Source organism: Ictalurus punctatus, chromosome 4 (genome assembly GCF_001660625.3).
Source record: "Ictalurus punctatus breed USDA103 chromosome 4, Coco_2.0, whole genome shotgun sequence".
Lineage (NCBI taxonomy): Eukaryota > Metazoa > Chordata > Actinopteri > Siluriformes > Ictaluridae > Ictalurus > Ictalurus punctatus.
Window position 1 is genome coordinate 4,324,840 of NC_071284.1, and position 22,941 is coordinate 4,347,780.

General features: G+C 41.2%; 1 protein-coding gene across 5 annotated transcripts; it reads left to right on the top strand.

The window, feature by feature from the left end:
- The first annotated feature begins 2,850 nt into the window (after positions 1-2,850).
- On the top strand, positions 2,851-22,772 carry pkma (pyruvate kinase M1/2a). Of its 5 annotated transcripts, none has more exons than XM_047154705.1 (11): positions 2,851-2,912; positions 13,601-13,785; positions 14,120-14,211; positions 15,766-15,897; positions 16,014-16,200; positions 16,358-16,628; positions 17,280-17,430; positions 17,595-17,747; positions 19,515-19,681; positions 20,894-21,075; positions 21,765-22,772. In XM_047154705.1, exons 1-11 carry the CDS (start codon positions 2,866-2,868, stop codon positions 21,869-21,871), a joined length of 1,674 nt encoding a protein of 557 aa, XP_047010661.1. In that variant the 5' UTR covers positions 2,851-2,865; the 3' UTR covers positions 21,872-22,772. The 5 variants fall into 5 exon arrangements, 4 of the variants coding, with proteins under 4 accessions (XP_047010661.1, XP_017321639.1, XP_047010660.1 ...); XM_017466150.3 differs by lacking the exon at positions 2,851-2,912 and adding an exon at positions 4,198-4,266; XR_006982352.2 differs by lacking the exons at positions 2,851-2,912; positions 21,765-22,772 and adding exons at positions 7,557-7,810; positions 19,016-19,182 and having other exon boundaries at positions 20,894-21,032.
- Positions 22,773-22,941: the final 169 nt, after the last annotated feature.

Sequence of the window (22,941 nt, forward strand, 5' to 3'; positions counted from 1 at the left end):
CCCTCCCCCCCACCTCTCCCCCTTTCTCTCTCTCCCACGTCTCTCCCGCCTCTCTCCTCTCTCTCCCCTCCCTCTCTCCCCCACTCTCTCTCTCCTCTCCCCACTCTCTCTCTCCCATCTTTCTCTCTCTCTCTCTCCTCTCTCTCCCCTCTTTCTCTCTCCCTCCTCTCTCTATCTCTCTCCCCCTTTCTCTCTCTCCTCTCTCTCTCCCCCCTCTCTCTCTATCTCTCCCCCCTCTCCCCCCCCCCCCTCTCTGAGTGTGCCCTGTGATGATTTTTGTGAATTTTTTTTTTTGAACAAAAGATCAAAAGGTTAAACAGTAAAGACAATTTTCCACAACCTTCTATGCTCACATTTACCAAGGGCGCCAATATTAGTGGAGGGCACTGTAGCTTAAAGTGTATGGTTTATAAAGGAAAATGACATGTGTGTCATGATGACACATACAGTGAGGGAAAAAAGTATTTGATCCCCTGCTAATTTTGTACGTTTGCCCACTGACAAAGAAATGATCAGTCTATAATTGTAATGGTAGATTTATTTGAACAGTGAGAGACAGAATAACAACAAAAAAATCCAGAAAAATTCATGTCAAAAATGTTATAAATTGATTTGCATTTTAATGAGGGAAATAAGTATTTGACCCCTCTGCAAAATATGACTTGGTACTTGGTGGCAAAACCCTTGTTGGCAATCACAGAGGTCAGACGTTTCTTGTAGTTGGCCACCAGGTTTGCACACATCTCAGGAGGGATTTTGTTCCACTCCTAACCCTTTGCAGATCTTCTCCAAGTCATTAAGGTTTCGAGGCTGACGTTTGGCAACTCGAACCTTCAGCTCCCTCCACAGATTTTCTATGGGATTAAGGTCTGGAGACTGGCTAGGCCACTCCAGGACCTTAATGTGCTTCTTCTTGAGCCACTCCTTTGTTGCCTTGGCCGTGTGTTTTGGGTCATTGTCATGCTGGAATACCCATCCATGACCCATTTTCAATGCCCTGGCTCAGGGAAGGAGGTTCTCACCCAAAATTTGATGGTACATGGCCCCGTCCATTGTCCCTTTGATGCGGTGAAGTTGTCCTGTCCCCTTAGCAGAAAAACACCCCCAAATCAGAATGTTTCCACCTCCATGTTTGACGGTGGGGATGGTGTTTTTGGGGTCATAGGCAGCATTCCTCCTCCTCCAAACACGGCGAGTTGAGTTGATGCCAAAGAGCTCCATTTTGGTCTCATCTGACCTCAACACTTTCACCCAGTTGTCCTCTGAATCATTCAGATGTTCATTGGCAAACTTCAGACGGGCATGTATATGTGCTTTCTTGAGCAGTGGGACCTTGTGGGCGCTGCAGGATTTCAGTCCTTCACGGCGTAGTGTGTTACCAATTGTTTTCTTGGTGACTATGGTCCCAGCTGCCTTGAGATCATTGACAAGATCCTCCTGTGTAGTTCTGGGCTGATTCCTCACTGTTCTCATGATCATTGCAACTCCACGAGGTGAGATCTTGCATGGAGCCCCAGGCCGAGGGAGATTGACAGTTCTTTTGTGTTTCTTCCATTTGCGAATAAACGCACCAACTGTTGTCACCTTCTCACCAAGCTGCTTGGCAATGGTCTTGTAGCCCATTCCAAACTTGTGTAGGTCTACAGTCTTGTCCCTGACATCCTTGGAGAGCTCTTTGGTCTTGGCCATGGTGGAGAGTTTGGAATCTGATTGATTGATTGCTTCTGTGCAAACTGAGATTAGGAGCACTCCCTTTAAGAGTGTGCTCCTAATCTCAGCTCGTTACCTGTATAAAAGACACCTGGGAGCCAGAAATCTTTTTGATTGAGAGGGGGTCAAATACTTATTTCCCTCATTAAAATGCAAATCAATTTATAACATTTTTGAAAATGCGTTTTTCTGGATTTTCTTTTTGTTATCCTGTCTCTCACTGTTCAAATAAATCTACCATTAAAATTATAGACTGATCATTTCTTTGTCAGTGGGCAAACGTACAAAATCAGGAGGGGATCAAATACTTCTTTCCCTCACTGTACTTATATAGACACACACATATAGATACATAGACATATAGAAAACAAGGTTTTCAGGGTTATACAGTATGACTTAATTGGGGCAGTTTAGACTAGCTACTGACATGCTTTGGTGAGATGGGAGAAAAACAGAGACCCCAGAGGAAACCCTCATTCGCATGGGAAGAACATGTGAAACTCCAGTACTAACCCAAGCTCGTGCTGAAAAAAAATGCAATGTGTGTCTATGTGTGTATTTTCATGAGTGTGCAGACTGGACAAGCACAAATATATAAATAAAGAGAGCTGAAAAAATCACTGGAGAATTTCAGTTAGTGTTGAACACATAACAGTCGAATGTTACTGCATAATATAATATACCACGTATGACACCCGAATGCATTCAGAGTTCAGGTTGTTTCAACTTTGCATGCATGTCCAGTATAATATGGATTTCTTGATTTGAATTAAACTGTAGGAGCATCTGTGGCTTCTTCTGTTGTCTAACATTTTTTAATATCGGGGGAGGTGGTGGTGATGGGGGGGGGTGGGGGGTGATGGTTTTAGGTAAGTCAGGAGATTTATGTGAACACCCACAGGTCTTTATATATTGACATTATGATGAAAGTTCTTCAGCAAACAGGATGATCTAATCTAACCCAAACAGTTAGCAACGAGTTTCCATTCGCAGAGAACATGCAGTGGGATTGACTTTTAGATTGTAATGCAGACTGACAGGCAGGGGTTTGCTCTGATAGTGTGGGCTGATTGGATTTCAGTGACAGTGAGAAGGCTCAGGTGAGAAGCACACAAGCTGACTAGAGGTAATGACTCCAGCTAAGGACGGGGCAGCATGGGCAGTGGGAGCAGCAGCAACAATGAAATGGTCACGGGAAGCAGGTGAGTAAATCCACATGCTTTTACCTGAGAAAAATCAAGCCTTGTGCAAAACACTGCTATATTATTTATAGCAGTATTATAGCAATAATACCTGCACCAACAGCTACAAAGATTGTAGAGTGTATGAGTGAATCTGAGCCTTTCGGCAGGAGGCCTTTATCTGCTTATGAGTAAGCTGGTTGGAATGTGGAATAAATCTGGAATACGTCTCACCTTACTTGAGCTTGATCTGACCTTTTTTCTTTTTTCTCTTTTAATAAACTGAAAGTTACACCCTTAATTTCACGAGTAAGGAGTGGTGATTGCTTGAATGATTCATGATTAAAAGGATGTTTATAGCCTTCAGTAGGTCTCACAAGTGAGCTGAATGATTAGTATAGTTTAAAAAAAAAAAGTGGGTACTTGTGTAGAAATGTATGATCACCTACATTATATATTTGGACTTAAAAAAAAAAAATGAAAATGGCTGCTCATCCACGATTAAACTATTGCAATGCTGAGGTCGAACACAAGAGGGCGCTTTTGTAGCATAAGTAAATTCAGGAAGTTTGCATGGATAAGGGAAACTGACTAATCAGTATGGAGTTAGACTACATGTTCGACTCTAAGAGAACCCGCTGTCCTGCACATTTTAATGTTTTAGTGCTCTGATTTAGCATTGCAACTAATGCGACTTGCACACAACAGTTAAACGATTTGCATTGATTTGGACAATGCACTCACTCTAATGCATATCATAGAGGTTTGATGCATGCTATGAGTCACAATCTAGGCATTTTTAATGTTGCATGGAACAAAATTGATGAGTGTAGTGGAAAGCGTTAAGCACTGGTGCACATGATGCTGATGAGTTCCTGACATGTGCACGGAAGAATATCTTAACGCTATGCATTTATAATAATAGTTGAGAACACTGAACTAATGTGCACAGCATCTCCTGCCGTACGCATGCTCTGCTCGTGCACGTCAACGTGCCCAGTTCTCGTCTTCTGATTGGCTATCCTGAAGAACCCTACTTCCTTCATTTTTGTGTCACATATCCTTCCGATAAAATGATGATGATGATTTTTTTTTTAAATAAATATATTCGTTCAACGTTTTGTGTACGACGTTTAATAAAATGATACAGCTCTACAAATTAACGCGTAGTTGAATTGTATTAGTCATTTTTAATAGGTTTAAAACTATAGACGTTACTACAGGGACCTATCCGCCCAGTTTGCGTAAGGAATACATCCGCGTAGTCTGGCGTTAAAGTAGTGCCGGTCAATTTATCAGATCACCTTGAGGACGCTGACGCTCGTGCGGCGTTTTGAAGCGCATCACTTGAACTGGACGGTTATTTTGGGGGAAGGTAAGCTCTATCAGCACAAAGACTTTTAGCCTTACAATCTAATAAACCTATATGTATCTCCTGAAGTTATGTCAACTTGACTAATAAATGAACTAGCAAGCGTTTTTGAAGAAATGGATGTAACGTTATTCGGATTTAGCGAGCATGCTGTGTTGGCAGAAGCCCAAATGGCTGTGCTAAATAAATAGTGAACTACTTAAGAGTGTACAAGCAGGTATCTGTAATACCTCACGAAGTGCGCTTGTATAGGAACTACGGGGATATTTGTGATTCAGCCCGTGATGCTACATTTCTGTAGGTTTAAAAAAAAAGGCTAGCTGTACAATAGCTGGCAAATTTTTAAAGTTTTTTTTTTTTGTTTGTTTTTTTGTTAATTAAGTCGAACAATAGTCAAGCCGAAATATTCACCCAGTTAGCTAGTGGCTTTAAAATAAAGGCTAACCAGCTGGAATTAGGATACTATTTCCAGGCTACGTGCTAGCATAAACTGACTAGCCAGAGTGCGCATGCGCATTATGAATGATGTGTCTGTCGTATTGCGCAGCTATTATTATTATTATTATTATTATTATTATTATTATTATTATTATTTAGTTTTCAGCATGTTAAGGTCATTTTACTCATATGTAGGTGCGGTCGGTGGGAAAATATTGCACTGCTTTTCTTTGGCTCGAGTCCCATAAGCCTGCTCCCTACTTAGGGGGAAAATGTGACGCAGAGTGAACGTGACTTTGAACACATCCGCAGCAATGCTGTGCAACAGGCAGGAAAAAAAACTGTGTATCCGCATAAAAACATCCCAGAGATTAAAAGATAAACTCTTAAACACTAAATACACCAGTGTTTTTAAGGAGCTAAAGATCATCATGTCATCTTAAGGAAGATGTACCTGTTCTAATACACCTAATGATGTTTTGAACCGCATTGATTAGATGAGAAATATAAGCATCTTAAATATAAATATATAATAACTTTTTTTTTTATAATAAATTATTTGGTATGATGAATCTACTTCTTCCATTTTTGAGGAATAAAACCATGGCTTTGTATATCTGACATGATCTGATACCGCTCCTGTTCTGACATCTTTATGGTAACTTTTTATTTTTTTTAATATTCATTCCTTTTATTCATTTAATTTTTACCCCATTTTCTTCCAATTTGGTCACTTGCCAATTCCCGCCCACCAGCCAGCTCTGCCTTCAGTCAATGGCAGAAGGTAAGTCCAACACGTGCTTCCTCAGAGACACGTGAAGCCCGAGCGACTACCTCTTTTTCAAACTGTTGCTCAGAGGAAAGTTTTCGTGTCCTATTTTGCATACGTGAGCTCACTGACCACTGACTGATTAGTTTCGCTCTGAATGAAAGAGGATAGAGTGACGCACTTCCTCCCACCTGTAGACCAGGTTTGCTCTCTTGGCTCTCGGCCACAGCATCGTCTGGATTGTCGCTCACGATCTTCTGACGACGGCACGAATGCTTTTCGGGAGCCCCTGCAGAGAAACGCATCGGTTCCTTCCCTAATAATGTGGTTTCTTGGGGTTATATGCACACCACATTAACCGTCAAGACTGAAGTGTATGCAGTGACACAGCTTCCTGTATGCTTCATTCTTCTTCCAACATGTGTGTACAGGTGGTGAAAGGGTACAAGAAAACCTGATGCATCTATTATTTTTTTAATTATTATTATTATTACTATCATCTTCCATCTCATATTGTTCTGGTTTCCAGAGACGTCACTCTGTGAATCCTTGCCGTGTCAAATTCAGCAATCATGTCCTGCTTCTCATTTGTGTACGTTTTTGCCTTTTCTTAAGCATTAATACTCCAAGCTGCTGTAGCTGTTTAAGGCAAAACATCGGTGTAATGATGGCTGTCAAGGTTTGTCCCGTGTTTACGTGTAAGGACTGTTTCGTATCAGTCTCTATATGGCAAAACTGTTGACTCTGATCGGATATATAATGCAGCGATCACTAATAGTTAGATGATAGGCTTTTGAAAGTGATTCTTCTCCCATTCTCTGAGAATAGGATAAGTTTCATTTCTATCATATCTTATCTTTTATGCCTGTCGTGTTAAATACTTGGGAGCCTAATTCTCTCTGTTCTAAATGCTGAACCCTCAGGCCAGGATAAAAGGTATTGACACTACAACAGAGTTATGTGCCTGTTGGCAGGAAAGGTGGATTTGGTAACCAAGCTCTTTTGGCTCTTTGCAACAAGAAGGGGGAAGCAGAAGTTTGTGTGGCACTCGGACAGTCAGCCAGACTTAATTTGCGAGCATTAGTGCTTTCAGAAACATTTGCAAGAACATCTCATGTTCACAGTAAACACGTTAGGAATTAATTAATTTGAGGAATTAATGTCCTTTATACCGAGGACAGGGCGAATGAGTCGTTTCTTGTGGAAATGTACCGTGTATTTCTGCAGTGAGTCAAATCACATCTCCTGAAGCCACGCCAAAGAGCAGAGTGTTAATCATCAGGTTAAAACAGAGAACGCGTTGGCAGATCCTGAATAATTACAGGCTTGTGGTGAGGTGAGGGAAATTCCAGTCCACAGAGATAATTTAAGGATCCTTGATGCATGATGTTGGAGGTAAAACTCTCTATGAAAAATAGATTTTTTTTTTTTCTTTAAAAATTTATTATTATTTTTTTTTTTTTGTAAATGGTCTGCACGTATATATTGCTTTTTAACCTTGGCTGTTCTACAAAGCACTTTACACTCTCATTCACACACTCCCACACCAGTGGTAGTATGCAAAACGCTAGCCTGCCAACAGGAGCAACAAAGTGTCTTGCCCAAGGACACTTTGGAATGTGGAGTCATGTGGGTCGGGACTCAAACGTCTAACATCCCCTGATTCGATTAGTGGACAACGCACTCTACCACCAGAGCCACAGCCGCCCATTATATTATATTGATTATTTGTGTAAAACCCTGTTGGGATTGGATTCACCGATGTCGTTATGATTTGTTTTTGGAAGGAGACTTTTGAAAAGAGTGTACGCTTCCTAAAGTTGCAAGCAAAAAGTGCAGAACCTCCTTTTCCTACAGAGCATCATGGAATTTTTTACCCGGTGTGTCGGTTCAAATGATGGTGTCATTTATATTAACACACTGTTATTAACACGCAGTTCATGAGCAGGACGTACAGGAAGTCCTCTTGCGATGAAGTGTCCATATGTCCACTCTAATGTAGAATGTCCCTTTGCTATTTTAGTGCCCGAGTCCGTAACCTGATCTGGTTGCGGTGGTCTTGCTCGGCTAATACCAAACCCGTTAACCTCTCCATTGACTCATGTTGGTCCAGAGCTTTAGGAAAGGCCTGATTGACTTAAGTAGTTCATCCGTTCTTAAGAGAAGAGGATTTCATGTTCAAGTCTTTGCAGAGCATGCAGAACCCGGGTTCATTCGTTTCAAACTCCCAGGCTACAGTGCTCTGGGTAGGGAAAATCCTCCACCAAAACCCGAACCATTCGGGAAGTTTCTGCTGTCTAGGTGTGTCTGTAGCTCACTGAAAAACCGAGCGCTCTACAGGTACGTGGATTTATATTGATTTGACGAATCGAGGTCATTTTCACGCCCTTGTTGGTCTGGTGAGTAGCCAAGGTTGTTAAGGCATGGTGGAAGGAGACTAGATAAGGGCTTGAGTGTGGAAGGTTATTGGAATAGTGTCTGAGTAGGTGTGTAAGCTGGATAATAGACATGCTGTAAAGTTCTGATAGGGTGCGACAGGTTTTTAAATAAATAAATCTCACATGATCGTAGTTGCCGGGTAATTCAGTAGTCATAGCCATATGCTGTTCACGTGCCACTCGGTGGCTTCTTAGCCTTGGTTTCCAGGAGACGAGCTAACTTCAGTGGTTTCAGGGTGGCAGACATGTCTACCTTTTTTTTTGTTTTGCAAATCAAACAACCGCACAGATGTAGAGCTGCTTTATTACCCTGCATGCTGCAAGTATGCATCACAACAGCCATCTTGTGGGATCCAACATGGGAGAAAAAAAAATGACAGGAGTTTTTAAGTTCATGTGAACAGGAGTTGGCAGTCAGATGTGAAACTCCCAGGACGAAGAAAGGCCACGTTCTGTTCTCGGGTTAAATAAAAACAAACAAGGAAATGTTGTGGTCAGGAGAAGGAAAGAGGAGATGGTGGGGGGGAGGGGTGTTCATGTGCACTGATCTGGTGCTCCATGTTTCATCTGCACTCTGTGGAAAATGTTCATAAGCATAATTTGTAATCTGATAAAAAATAATAATGCATTCGTATATGTTGATGTATTTAGTAGGTGGGTGTGGGTGGATCTATAACGTGTGTATTTTGTGCTACATTTACAACGTCGAGCTGTTTCAGTCCACGAGCTGTGCTCCCAGATTATGACTCGGGATCGAACCACTTTTAGTGCAAGCTGACAACCACAACTAGTTTCTGCTTCATCATCCTCAAACTGATGTGACTAAGACACCATCTTATTGGCTGGTGCGCGTATTCATTACCGTTCTGTTATCAGCCGAAATCTGGTGAACGTTTTTAAACAGACGACGGCATTAACGCTGACGTAACCAAAGCGCTTGTACTCGAGTGTGGTCTTCAATAGCCGAAAGTGCCAGTGTTATGCAATGTTGGAAAAAGCCGAGCGCTTCACTTGTGGGTAATTTGCAATAGAAGAGCTGCTGCAAGGCCACTTGACCTCTGACGCTTGTAATCTGATCTAATAAGGACTCGTGTTCAGTCAGACTGGCACAAAGTATTTGCGTCATTATTATTTTTTTAATTCCAACTGCAGAATGATTTTGGACGCATGCCTAAAACAGTCTGACATTGCATGGTGTGTGTAATCCAAAATTAATGTATGCTGATGCAAAAATGTTTGCAACAGGTGGCTATGGGATGAGCAGGTTGTGTATCCAGACAAGGCTTTTGCAGTATATAACGATTTTATTGTCTACATGATCTTACACTGCAAGGATGTCCAGTGATGTTTTCTTCAGTTATATACCATATAATGGCCTATCAATTTATGTGCACACTCACCATCCACTTTAATAGGAACACCTATACGAAGGCTCACTTATAGTTATCCTTCTTCAGTCATGTTGCAGCATCAAACCTCAGAATGGATGGAAAGAATGTGACTTTAACCGTGGTATGGTTGTTGGTTTTCGCTTTGGTTTGCGTATTTCAGAAACTAAAGTTTACCCAGAATGGTGTGAAAAGGGAAAAAACCCATCCTGTGAGTGGAGGGTCTGCAGGCTGAAACACCTCACTGATGAGAGAGATCGGAGAAGAATGACCAGACTGGTCTGAGCTGACAGGAAGTCTGTAGTAACTCAAATAATCACTCTTTACAACCGGGTCGAGCAGAAAAGCATCTCGGAACACACCGCAGTCTTATAATTCTGTGTAACTTGGCAAGAGCTGGCTATTTGGATGGGGATTGCTTTTTGTGGAGGGTGCTTGGACCCCACGGATCACTGTTCCAGCTATACGTGCTTTTTTTAAAAATATTTATTTATTTATTTATTTATTTTTTAAATTGTTTCCGATCAGTCAGTGTGTATGCAAAGATTCTGATTGTTAAAGTAATCCGCTTCAAAGGTTTATAGGATTGTATTCCTCTTCTATTTACTGGATTATTAAACAGATTACGCGCCTTGTTTGATCGGATAGAAATTGGTTTATTCCCTTTTAGGTAAATATCTATCTAAACCTGTCTCTCAGTATTCTGGTGATTCTGTCCACGGCAAGGGGGGGTTGATTTTCATCCCTGACTGTATCTGTGGTTGGTCACGTAGTCTGTACGTGTGTGTTGAGATGTGAGATTCCTCACGTACAGCAGCTTACTGGCTCAGTCCCATCTCATCACGGTGGTCTGAGCTGCACTGGAATAAACTGCGGATAACCACCGACTGTTTGCGATGAGTCAGAATGTTCTGGTATTCAGACTGCAGGTAGAATAGTAAATGAGGCTTTTCTTGTAATAAATTGAGCTTTAATAGGTAAATCTGTGGGTGGGCAGACTCATGACAGGGCTGTCTTCAAACCCATCATGCTCTCGTGTACGTGGGACATTTTGTCGCCCATGTGACGTTCTACAAATTAGTTGTCTACGGCTATATTGGCCGGGGAGGATTTTAACCGTTTGCTTAAAACTCCACCTCTCAGCTGTAATATTACACCCTCCCCTATGCTCCTTAAACCTAAAATGGTGGCGTGTGTGGTGTTGGGTTTTGTTTTTGTTTTTTTGTTTAAAGGTACCAGCTCTGGATGAAGAAAATCGTTTATTTCTAAAATCTCAACCGGAAAAATCAATATTGCCCAAGTGTAATTTAAGCCTTTTATTTACTATTATAAGTGACCTGTTGTATCAATTGTCTCTCTGATCACTAAAGAGATCAGAAGAGTGTAAGGTGTTACCTCATTGTAGTGTGTGTGTGTGTGTGTGTGTGTGTGTGTGTGTGTATAAGTTTTAACTAGGTCAAGTCATGCATTGCGGAAACAAATCTGGTATTCGCGTGCAATATATTTGTTTTTGTGTACCTGGAGACATGACCATGTAGGGTTATACTAGAGCTAATCTCCTGTTCTTCTGTTGGACTGGATTAGCTCGCAACATGATTGCATCCATGGGAAAGGTTTTCTGGTTTTATTGCTATTCGAGTATTCTCGCTGCTCTCCTTTCCATCAGTCCAGTACCATGTATCGTATGACAGGCTGAAAGGACTTGCTCTTCACCACTCGTTGTCTCCTTGTGCAACACTGGACTCCTCAAAAGACAAAGACACGCACTGTAGCACTGTAGGCGGGCATGGAAATTTCCAGCAAGTTTGGATGGACTCTTCGATCTCTGAAGTACAGGGCCTGACAGGACACGACGTTCATGCTCATTCCCTGGACGTTTGTGTTGAGCGTGCTTTGTTGTCTCATCCCATAGCAGTTATGCTACCGTAAAGCTGTTTGGTTCTGTAAAGTGCCGTTTTCATTCGATTTGCTTGTTTAAACACTTCAGTTGGTCCATGTGTTTAAATAAACCGAGCGAAATACAGTAGAGGGAAATATAAAAAAGCTTATAAAACTCCTCCTGCTATTTAAACACTTCACAGACTGAATAGGAACGACTCCGATAACGTCTCTTGCATGCGAGGAGGGAAGACCACAGTTCTGAAACGCTAGCTGTATTCTTCAGGCTTTTTTTTAAGGGCCAGAGACATTATCAGGAGAATATAAAGACTGTAGCTACATAACGTCTCCCATCACAGGGATTTAAATACTCTTTTATTTTCCACAGTCATCATGGGAGTGAAAATGTTTAGTCAGTGTACCCTGTCTCTTAACCACTACTGTAGGACATTGGCTTGCCCTATTGATTTTGTTCTATTAATAGCCACATTGGTGCAGGAGATATGCCACTGAGGTATAATTATATAATCCTCCAAGCAAAAGCCTGTCTCTTGAGTAGAACATGGCAATGTCTAAGAACTAATACTCTGAGGTTTGGCAGAATAATACTAATAATTTTTGGTTGTGTTCCAAACATGGAAATGTGTGATACTTCCTGTCTCTCTAAACTGGCACCTTTTTTTAATATTTCCAAAAAAAAAAAAAGATTGCTCCACATCTTCCGGCAGTTACTAAAGCACAACGGGTTTTCTGTAAGAGATGGTAGAATGTTGAGCGCATTACATGAGGGTTTGCACGTACAAGTTTAAATTTTGCAATTCTGCAACAAGATGACGAAATGTAAAGGTCTTGTAAGAGTTGAGAGACTGAGAATGAGGGCTTGTAATTAATTACAATGAAAGGATTTTAATTACCATTTTGGGTGTAGTGAAAATGCAAGTACACGTTGAAAGGTTTATCAAGATTTAAGCATCAAATATTTATTAAAATTTACTTGAGCCATTATACTCTCAACTTTGGTGTAATCTGAGTGAAGAGTTCTTCTTTTGGGAATTTTACATGACGATTGATTTCATACAGTAGATGCATCCCATGAAGTTAAAAAGCTGTGTCTTATACAGGGTTTCACGTGAATGTAATGTGATTGACCTCTAGATGGGATCAACCAACCGATTAATCGGCACTGATAACCGATTGCCGGAACTGTCTGTTATCTGCAAAAATCCACACGATTGGTTTTTCCCGGTTGCGTCTGTTGTGGGAGTGGCTGAGAAGGGTCCGCTGTCATTGTACAGTACGAGAGCGGCCTCTAGAGTCGTCGTCGTCGCTGACAAATTTTGTTATTTTAAGTGTTTTTCATTCATTTTGGAGATATGAATTTTTATTGAGTCTTACACATCCAAACAATCTTTAATTTACTTTATTCATAGTTAATACATATTAATATTTAATTCATTTTAAAAATGTATAGTACATGTTCATGGTACAGTCAGTACTGTTTATTTTTGTAATAAAGTTCAGCGATATTTTACTTTGAGTATCGTTTTCATTCAGTATCAGTTGATTATGTACCGCCCAAATTGGTTATTGATATCGGTCGACCTCTAATACTTCTAATCTCTAAAACTGAGGAGGAGGAAACAATAGATGGTTGTGTTTTAGCAGAAACTTACTTGCTTTTCTGAATTGTTTTTTGCGTATATGCAGCACTTTCTGGGTTTGATTCTTAGTAAATTCAAGACATAAAGGAATACATTTAATAAAGACCTGTCTCAAACGAGGCGCTGTTTAAGCACAAGGTATTTTGGTAATAAGCTGCAGGGCTGCGTTTATCAACAGGTCACAATTTAATTATTGGGGTGGCTGCCAGCTGGCAAACAAGCCTCGCTGTTGGAATTAAAAAATCAAATTGCCAGCTTTTGAATGTCCTCTGTATAAAACATTTGGAAAATATATTTCTTGATTTAATTCCATTTCCCCATGCCTGAAACACAATGGAACTAAATGATGACTCCTTTCGTGTTTCTAAAAACGCATGAAGCCGTATACCGACTGTACGTGTAGTCTAAATTAGGCATGGAGAATAGAATTTTAATCCGAATTTCTAATGTTTCTTGTGTAGCAGTTTGGCTGAAATTCACCCCAGTTCAACTACTGACCGAATTAAATGAATAATGCCAGTTCAGTGCTCAGTGAACAAGATGAATCTGTGTGATCTGCGGTCTTTGATTTCATGTGTCTGTTCTCAAAAATAATATATTTACTGCATACAATTATATCTCTAGTCCTGTTGCATATTTACAATTTATGGGTATTAGAGATTTGTAGAGGCTATATTATTATCCGCATGTTGCTCACTGAATCACCTTTGGACCAAACCTCATTCTTGTTGTCGTGTATCTCTATATCTCTGTATTTATCTCAAGGACATCACCAGGCAACTCTGCTCTCACCATGTCACACACCAAGATTCCAGACTTAGGCTCTGCCTTCATCCAGACTCAGCAGCTGAACGCCGCCATGGCCGACACCTTCCTGGAGCACATGTGCCTGCTAGACATCGACTCCGAGCCCACCACTGCCCGTAACACTGGCATCATCTGCACCATCGGTCTGTTGTCTTGCACTACCCACATCAGTGTGGTTTTTTTTTTTTTTTTTTTTTTTTTTTTTTTTTATTAATTCATGTTGCACATTTATTAGAGGGTTTTAAATGCTCAATCTTGATTTGTCAACAGGTGTTGATAAATTTTTTGTAACACCAGCTTGAGTAGTAGTGCTAGCTGTTTCCAATAACAGCATTTTCTTTTTTTTTATTCCTTATATTTAAAAAAAAAAAAACTATAGGCTAATGGAGATCAGCTACATAGAAGTATATCAAGTTGATGCTCTGACATTGGGTTCTGTGCTTTTTATATATGAGGTATATGTATGTGTTGTTGCAGGGCCAGCCTCCCGCTCAGTGGACATGCTGAAAGAGATGATCAAGTCAGGAATGAACATTGCTCGCATGAACTTCTCCCACGGTTCGCACGAGGTTCGGGCTTCTCTTTCGACCTTGGTTCTGATTTTCCCCTTATCATCTGCGTGATGCCACAGAATTTTCTAGTACTTATACGGCGACCGAAACGGCTCTACTGTGCTTGGGCTCAAAGGTCGTAGACAGCCACGGTGTCATTCACGTGATCGTGATAGATGTCAAGGTCATGGTGGCTTCTATACTCGAGTGCCGCTACTATAAATAACTCATCAGGCTCGCTGAGCCAAGCCTTATCTCAGTCAAACAAAAACCTGCACTGTTTATGTGTAGAGTGAGGCTGTCCTATAGTGGTGGTCTCAACAAGCTTTTTCTGTCCAGAACTAGTCAAATCTCGCGCTTTTAAAAACCAGTAGAAATTGATGCGGTCAGTTTTCTTCAGTTGGACTTGGGATGTCAGTTGACACAGTTAATATCTTATTTCACTTAATTTAGTGTCTGCTGAAATGAATTCCTCTCCAGATATTCTGTAGCTTTCCTACAGCTAAACATACTTCCTATCTGAAAATGGCAGAATAGCTGTCGGAGCGGCACAAAAGTACGTGATGCTGAGATCGTCTTGACCATCGTGTCAGATTCAAACTCTTCTCTGGCACCTAATGGATCTAATTCAGGTTCACCTTCTTTTGATGAAGATGGTGATCTCACAGATCAAAAGCCCTGTCCTGACATCTGGATAGCAAGTGACGTCAAGCGCGGTTTACACGGCATCCAATCAGGTGGTGGGTTGGGGAGCGAAAAACAATCATGAAGGACAAAACGCCCGTGGAAAATACAGTGCTGTGAAAAAGTATTTGCCTGATTTCCTCTGTTTTTGTGTGCATCTCAAAATCTAAGATAAAACGCAGGCAATTTTAGTAAACACACGCACGATTTATTTATATATAATTTTTTTTTTTGTTAAATGATTATTTATTGAAGCAATAAAAGTTATCCAATACCAACTGGGCCTGTGTGAAAATGTATTTGCCCCTATAGTTATTAATTCCCCAAAACTATGAACTTGCATTAATAAATGGGGTTCAGCTGGACTAGACACAACCAGGCCTGATTACTGCAATCCCTGTTCAATCAAATCAACACTTAAATATAACTTTTAACCAAATCCATACTGTTGGAAAAAGCCACGCTCCAAAATCTAGTGGAAAGCCTTTTCTGGAAGAATCTTTTAATAGCGTATTAGACGTATAGTATTTTGCTGTGCTAAGCTATAGGTGTATACATCTTATTAATATATTAAAACAACCAGGTGATGTTTATGATTCTGCATCAACTGGAGCTTTTCCTGCTGAACTCGCACAGATATCCCTGATAACTGCTTATAGAACAGAATAAAAATGTATTTTCAAAACCAATATTGCAGCATATTTAGCAGTTCTGGTGCTTGACTGATTGTGTGTACCCAGTTTTCCTTCTCTAAAATATAGTCTTTACTAGTTTATCCTCATTATTTATCAGTTTGTTGTCCATTGTAGACTCAGTGTTATGATGTAGTTAAGGTGTGTGTGTGTGTGTGTGTGTGTGTGTGTGTGTGTGTGTGTGTGTGTGTTATAGTATCACCGTGAGACCATAAATAATGTTCGTGAGGCTTGTGAGAGCTTTGAACCTGGCAGCATCCACTACCGACCTGTAGCCATCGCCCTGGATACCAAGGGCCCGGAGATCAGAACTGGACTCATCAAAGGGGTGCGTGCATTACACTTTGCTTTACAGAAAGCTAGATGGGGGGGGCTTTTATGCTCAATGCTAATTTATTATGAATAATAGTAAAGTTCTCTACTCTCTTTGCGTGTTTGTGACAGAGTGGCACCGCTGAGGTGGAGCTGAAGAAGGGTAACCAGATCAAGGTGGTAATAGACGATGCCTACATGGAGAACTGTGGTGAGGACATCCTTTGGTTGGACTACAAGAACATCACTAAGGTGGTGGAGGTGGGCAGCAAGGTCTACATCGACGATGGGCTCATTTCTCTCCAAGTCCTAGAGATTGGTGAGCATATATTTAAATCCTAAGATAAATAAAATGGTGGACAATAAGGAGTACATGAGTATATTCCGATTAAAGGAACAGCCACACCTTTATGATCTCTGTGGTTTGTCAGCGTTGCAGAATTTGGTCTTAATTCTTCTAACTCCTTTCTAACCAGGCTTGGACTACCTGGTGTGTGAGATTGAGAACGGCGGTATGCTGGGAAGCAAGAAGGGAGTCAACCTGCCCGGGGCAGCCGTGGATCTGCCCGCCGTGTCTGAGAAGGACATTAAGGACCTGCAGTTTGGTGTGGATATGGGAGTCGACATGGTCTTCGCCTCATTCATCCGCAAAGCAGCTGACGTCGATGAGGTCAGGAAGGTGCTGGGAGAGAAGGGCAAGAACATCAAGATCATCAGCAAGCTGGAGAACCATGAAGGAGTTCGTAGGTGAGTGATAAAAGGGTGGTCACGGGCGCCATCCGTAGGGCTTGACTGATCGATCGGTTTCACTGCTTAATCAGCACCAATTGCTGGAACTATCGGTTATCTGCAAAAATCCACAATGATAGCTTTTTTGTTTGTTTGGGCTTTTTTTTGTTTTATCTCCAGCGGCTGTGAAGGGTCTGCTGTCCTCATACAGTATGATTAGAGTGACCTCTAAAGGCAAGATAAAAACTATCGCTGACAAATTTCGTTGTTATTTGAAGTGTTATTTATTTTTATTTTTTTATTTCATTTTGTATCTCTCTATTTTTGTTATTTGGAGTTTTGTACATCCAAACTGAACCAAAATGTATCTTTTTTATTTACTTGAATATTTATTAGTAATTAAATAAATATTAAATATTATTTCACTTAAAGTACAATATGCTTTCATGGTACAGTCAGTACTGTTTATTTTTTGTAATAAAGTTCAGCAGTAGTTTTACTTTTGAGTGTTATTTATTCATTTGCTGTCAATTTTAAAAACGGTTGATTTTAATCGGTTATCGGCAGGTACCGCCCAACTTGGTTATCAGTATCGGTAAAATCCACTATCGGTCGACCTCTAGTCTTGTACTAGATAGTTATCCATAAATAAATCGTGCTTGCTTGCAGGTTTGATGAGATAATGGAGGCCAGTGATGGCATCATGGTTGCCCGTGGTGACCTGGGTATCGAGATCCCCACGGAGAAGGTCTTCCTCGCCCAGAAGATGATGATTGGACGCTGCAATAGAGCTGGCAAGCCAATCACTTGTGCCACACAGGTTAGAGTTTAATTGTTTTAAATTTGTCACCGTGTGTGTTTCAGAGCTATTCAGGTCCTGTGTATCTTGTTTCATCTGTGTGGTCAAGATGTTTTTCTTTCTTTCTTAATTTAAACATAACATGAATCATTTTATAACCATTTCTCCCCGTCTTTTGTTCCCAGATGTTGGAGAGCATGATCAAAAAGCCCCGTCCCACACGTGCCGAGGGCAGCGACGTGGCTAACGCTGTTCTGGATGGGGCCGACTGCATTATGTTGAGTGGAGAGACGGCAAAGGGAGACTACCCTCTGGAAGCAGTGCGCACACAGCACATGGTATATGCGCCCCCTACTGATGCACTTCACTAAACAAAAGCACTTTTTTTTTTTAAATTATATATTTTTATTAATATTGTTTACGCTTTGATTTTTATTACCATGATATTCATTGTTACAGTAGGGTCAGAATCCAAAGAAAGCTTAAGAACCATACTGGCAGCTGATAAATGATTTTGGGTTATGAGTAGCAGAATGGCTTTACTATCTTCGCTCCTAACATTGTTGCACGCTGCCAGAATTCCTTTGGCGTGTTCAGCATTTTCTGCTTTCTTATTGTTCGCTCAGTGCCGCACTCTCTCAGAATGCTGAGTCACCCACGCAGTCCAAAGGGAGCGTGATGCGCATGCCGAGCCTTCGTAAGCCTCGAACACCCTTCCAACTGGCCGTATAATCAGGCTTACAGCATTATTAACGTTAATCTCCAACACCGTTGTTATTTGGGATCGTTTTAAAAGCATGGCCGTTTAAATGTTTCTCATGGTGTTTGTCTTCTACATTCTTGGCTTCTATATTTCTTTTCTTCTCCCCCCTGCCCCTCTTTTCCTAACTTTGCTTGAATGTATTTAAAGGTGTAGTGCAACCAAAATTATACAAGAAGTGAGCAGTAGTCCTTGGGGTTGATGAGCTTTTTAATTGATTTGCTCTTTAGCACTGTTTTGGTCAAACTATACCTTTTAAAGCTCTAGTCATGAACAGTGGACTTAACCCTGTGTTTGCTTCTCACTGAAAGACTTCTAACTGGCTGCTCTCTTCTGCAAGATGTGCATGTTGCACCTCCATTCAGCAAAAATAACCCAATAATATTTTTATTTTTTGTATTATTTTTTTTTTAAAGTTCTGAATCTCAATCAGCTTTGCTTATGTTTGTTGTCAGCTATGATTTTAGATTTTAGTAAGGAATTTACCAAAATCTGATTGATTTATAAACCATGATTGTCGTGAAAATAATTCTTGCATGACTGACTAAAGCTACGTGAATCTGAGATAAATTTTAACGTAGCCATTTTTTTTTTGTTTTTCTCCTCCTGACTCTTATACCGTCTGTGATCTGTATTCTGTAATCTAACACTCGCACTAATTCTTTCCTTTTGTGTCTTCTTTGCTACATTCTCTTGTTGTACGTACATCTTTTTGCTTTTCTTCTTTGCCTGCCCTGTCTCTTTCTTTGTCTCCACTCATCTGTGTTTGCTACCTGCTTGTTATTTCTTTCTCTACCCTTTTCCTCAATGCCTCTGCCTCATGTGCTTGCTGCACGGTCGAGGCAGATCGCTCGTGAGGCCGAGGCGGCCATGTTCCATCGGCAGGTGTTCGAGGACCTGCGCCGCTGCACAGCCTACTCTACTGAGCCAGCTGAGGCCATCGCCATTGGCGCCGTGGAGGCTTCATTTAAAATCCTCGCCCCCGCTTTCATAGTGCTCACTGGCTCTGGCAGGTAGGCAGGAGGTTCAGATCTGAAGCGAAACCGCAGCCAGGAAGTATAGAGCAGGGACAGACGAGGGAGCACGAGTGAGGTGGGGAGAGGGAGAGACGCAAATGTTACAGCGGTTTTCAAATTATTAGTTTGCTGGTTTGCCAAAAGCCATGATGTTTCTTAAAAGGAAAAAAAGCTAGTGTAAACATTTCGCCCATCTCTCTCGCTCTCTTTCTCACTCGAGCGGTGCGAGTGCTATTGGTGGTGTGACTGATTCATTATAACCCCTTCCCTTTCCCACTCCACCTCCCTCCACTGGGTGGCACTGTGTCCTTTCCCTCACACACACTCAGATTGCCAGAGAGGCAGAAGCAGCCATGTTCCATCGGCAGCTGTTTGAGGAGCTGAGGCGCTCCACGAAACTAAGCCACGACCCCTCAGAGGCCGTAGCCATCGGGGCCGTTGAAGCCTCCTTCAAATGCTGTGCCAGTGCTATAATTGTTCTCACCAAGACCGGCAGGTAAGAGGTGACGGCTAGGGCAAGAAGGGAGGAAGCATGAAGCCTAAGTATTCTGTCTGCTCATCTTACACTGGCTGGGTAGCTGTTTTTTCATTTTGCTAATTAATTAATCTTTGGAATGAAAAGCTTAAAGCAAAAACTAGTGCAGTCAGTTGCATAGGAATACTGCACAATGTTGATTTGTATATATTTATTTTTTCCCCTCTTTGTGATTTACCATTAGGAAAGAATAAATGAAAATACTAAACAAGAACGATAAATGGTATTTAATTGTCCTGAGAGCGGAGCAGAAAGTGAGGGAGCCTGCACGAGTTGAGCATGCTTGAGATTGGGGGAAGAGGGGAATTAATCCGTATTATTGTCAATAGGCTTATCTAACATTTCATCAGGACGATAAAATCGTTATATCACACAAGCCTATTGCAAATCGCTTCTCCGTTAGGTATTTGAAACGATACGATGATTAAAGGGTTAGAAACACTTTGCAACTTTTAAAGCTTAGTGTATGTGTCGGTGGTTTTAAGGAATACACCAAAGTCAGGTGATGGTCAAAGTGTTTAAAAAAAAAAATCAGGTTCCTGGAATATGTTGTAGAGATTCGCTTTGTTCTAGCGATGCAAATACATCTTTAATAAAGCAGGTTTACCACCTGCATGTCCAGATAATCTAGTCGAGAGTGTTTCTGCTACCCAGGACCGGGACTGTGTTAGTCATGCGTGTGTTGGCTCTCTGTGAAATGTATAGAAGGCTTCAGGGGGAAATTATACATTCACTAGACAAATATTAATCTTTCTTCCTCTATCCTACCCTTGAATGTCTGAGTAATAAACTATGGCTGTGAATAGGGTTGGGCAGTATGGCAATATTCATGTCACAATGTGCTTTTCTGAGTATTAAATGTTTTGTATAAAAAAACACTTTCTGACAATGTCAAGTGATTCGATGGTTTTGCCGTATTGCCCAACTCTGGCTGGAAAATGGAGGAGTACACAGTACTGTTTAGACTAGGAGGATTTCTGCTTTGTGTCAACAAACGTCTTATGAAAGTTCATTCACTCGCCCTTGTGGTAGGTGTGCATGTACACTGACGGTAGTTCAGGCTATAAATTAAACCACAGGTTTTTAAACTTTTCATTCACCTTTACATCATTACTGATGGGCACCACTGTTACTTACATCATAGCCGTCATAGTATCTTCTGTTCATTCCCAGGTCTGCTCATCTGCTTTCCCGCTACCGCCCCCGAGCCCCCATCATTGCAGTGACACGTAACGGGCAGACTGCTCGCCAGGCACATTTGTACCGTGGTATCTTCCCCGTGTTCTACAACAAACCTGCTCACGACGTCTGGGCCGAGGACGTCGATCTCCGAGTCAACTTTGCCATGGATGTCGGTAAGAGGACACTAGAAGACTCTTTGGCTATTTAAAGCCCCTCTTTATTGTTCAATGCACCGAAAGTCTTTTGGTGACTGATTCAATTCCTTAGGATTAATACTACCTGCACTGAAGAGAGAGAAATTCCTCGGATCAGTCGTATGGGCCGATTTTTTTTGTTTGTCCCCAGATTCTATTCGTACAATTGTTTTACCTCCTGTGAGATGTTCAGTGGCGCTCGTCTTGGTTTATAGAAGAAGAAATAAATGCTTTACTCGGGACCAAGACCCGACCGAGGAAACATTTTTGGAAAAGAAGTCACCGATTTATTCATGCACGTGTGTATCTACAGGCCCAATATTAATCTCGCTAAAAAGTCACGGATTTAGCTTTCCTGCGGCTTCAGCAGTCGAATAAGAAGCTCTTAACATTTCCAATCTCTTCAGTGACTGACTTTGTTGTGCAACAAAGCATTTGAGAAATCCAGGTTATTCACATCTAGAGGAATTGGAGAAATGATCCTTTAATGAGTAAACCAGAGGCGACTGGGGCAAGGAAAAACTCCCTGAATCGATATGAAGAAACCTTGAGAGGAACCAGACTCGAGAGCTTCCTTCCTGTTTGAACTATAAGTTTGAAGACTGTTTCATTGGTGGGTTTTTTCCTCTCCCTCCCTCTCTAACCTTTTTCCACTGTGTGTTATTTAGGCAAGGCTCGAGGGTTCTTCAAGCCCGGCGACGTCGTCATCGTGCTTACCGGCTGGCGTCCAGGCTCCGGTTACACCAACACCATGCGCGTGGTACCCGTGCAGTAGATATCCCATCCTCTTCATTTCAGCCATTCTAACCTTTCTCCTGCTCCTTTATCATTCAAGCACTTCTAGCAGACTGGAATTAGCGTTAGCAAGGTCGGTTCCTCGGCTGGGCTTTACCTGTAAAGGGCCAGTTTTGACATCTTGTCTAATCCCAGTCACACATTCTTGTTTATTATCTGCTATTTTTTCGTTCACAAACGGCAATGTATTTATTCCTTACCCGAGTTAGGCGGCTGTCCGTCAGAGCGCTGAGTAATGGAGGTCAGACCTACTGTACTCATCATGCAATCAGTATTCTTCTAGAACATTCCTATTGACCGTAGAAACAACAGTGATGTGCTGAAACAAAAAAGGGTACACTAGCAGCTCTGGCTTCTCAATTTTCCTTCAATATGACCAAGTGCACAGGAATGTATTTGCAAGTGTGGTTTTGTCTCTGTGTTAATCTGTTTGGAATTTTTTTTTATTATTTTCCATGCACTGCACTCCCACAGCTACTGTACGCAATGTTGCATCCTGTATTATACTTGATATAGAGATTTTGGGGTGTTGGGGAAACCAGCGCCTCATAATAAATAAATAAATATAAAATATATATAATTTCTCCTAATCTGAGAAACATTGTCAGATGCTGTTATTAGTGTTGTTCTGTTCATTTAGTTGTGCTTCAAAAAGAATGAAAAAGGAGAGAAACGATAGTTAGCAACGATTCCATCACGCTTCTTCCTCGTCTCTCCTCTTGCGTGAGCGTCTCAAACTCGCAACGACTATGTGCAGGTCTCATATCCACTCCCTTCTCTGACTGACACTAGGATTTAAAGTATATGTATTGTGTGATCTCAACCTTACTCTGTTGTATTGTCAGACTGGATTAACTGATTAAAGAGAAGAGCACCTGTCATGACTCTGGTCTTCTTACACTTCAATTATGTTCTTTTAATATTTAAACACATTCATACAGTCAAGTATTAAAATGCAGCGTAAGACTCTGGACTGTGTATTGTATGATATGTGGCAACTTGGAAGAAACGTATAGTTCTGAAAATCATAACTTCATGCATGGGATGCAT

Coding starts and splice junctions, on each gene's coding strand:
- pkma (XM_047154704.1), top strand. CDS start 7,572: ATGTTGGTCCAGAGCTTTAGGAAAGGCCTGATTGACTTAAGTAGTTCA. Junction 15,898..16,013: donor GAACTGGACTCATCAAAGGG/GTGCGTGCATTA, acceptor TGTTTGTGACAG/AGTGGCACCGCTGAGGTGGA. Junction 17,431..17,594: donor CAATCACTTGTGCCACACAG/GTTAGAGTTTAA, acceptor TTTTGTTCCCAG/ATGTTGGAGAGCATGATCAA.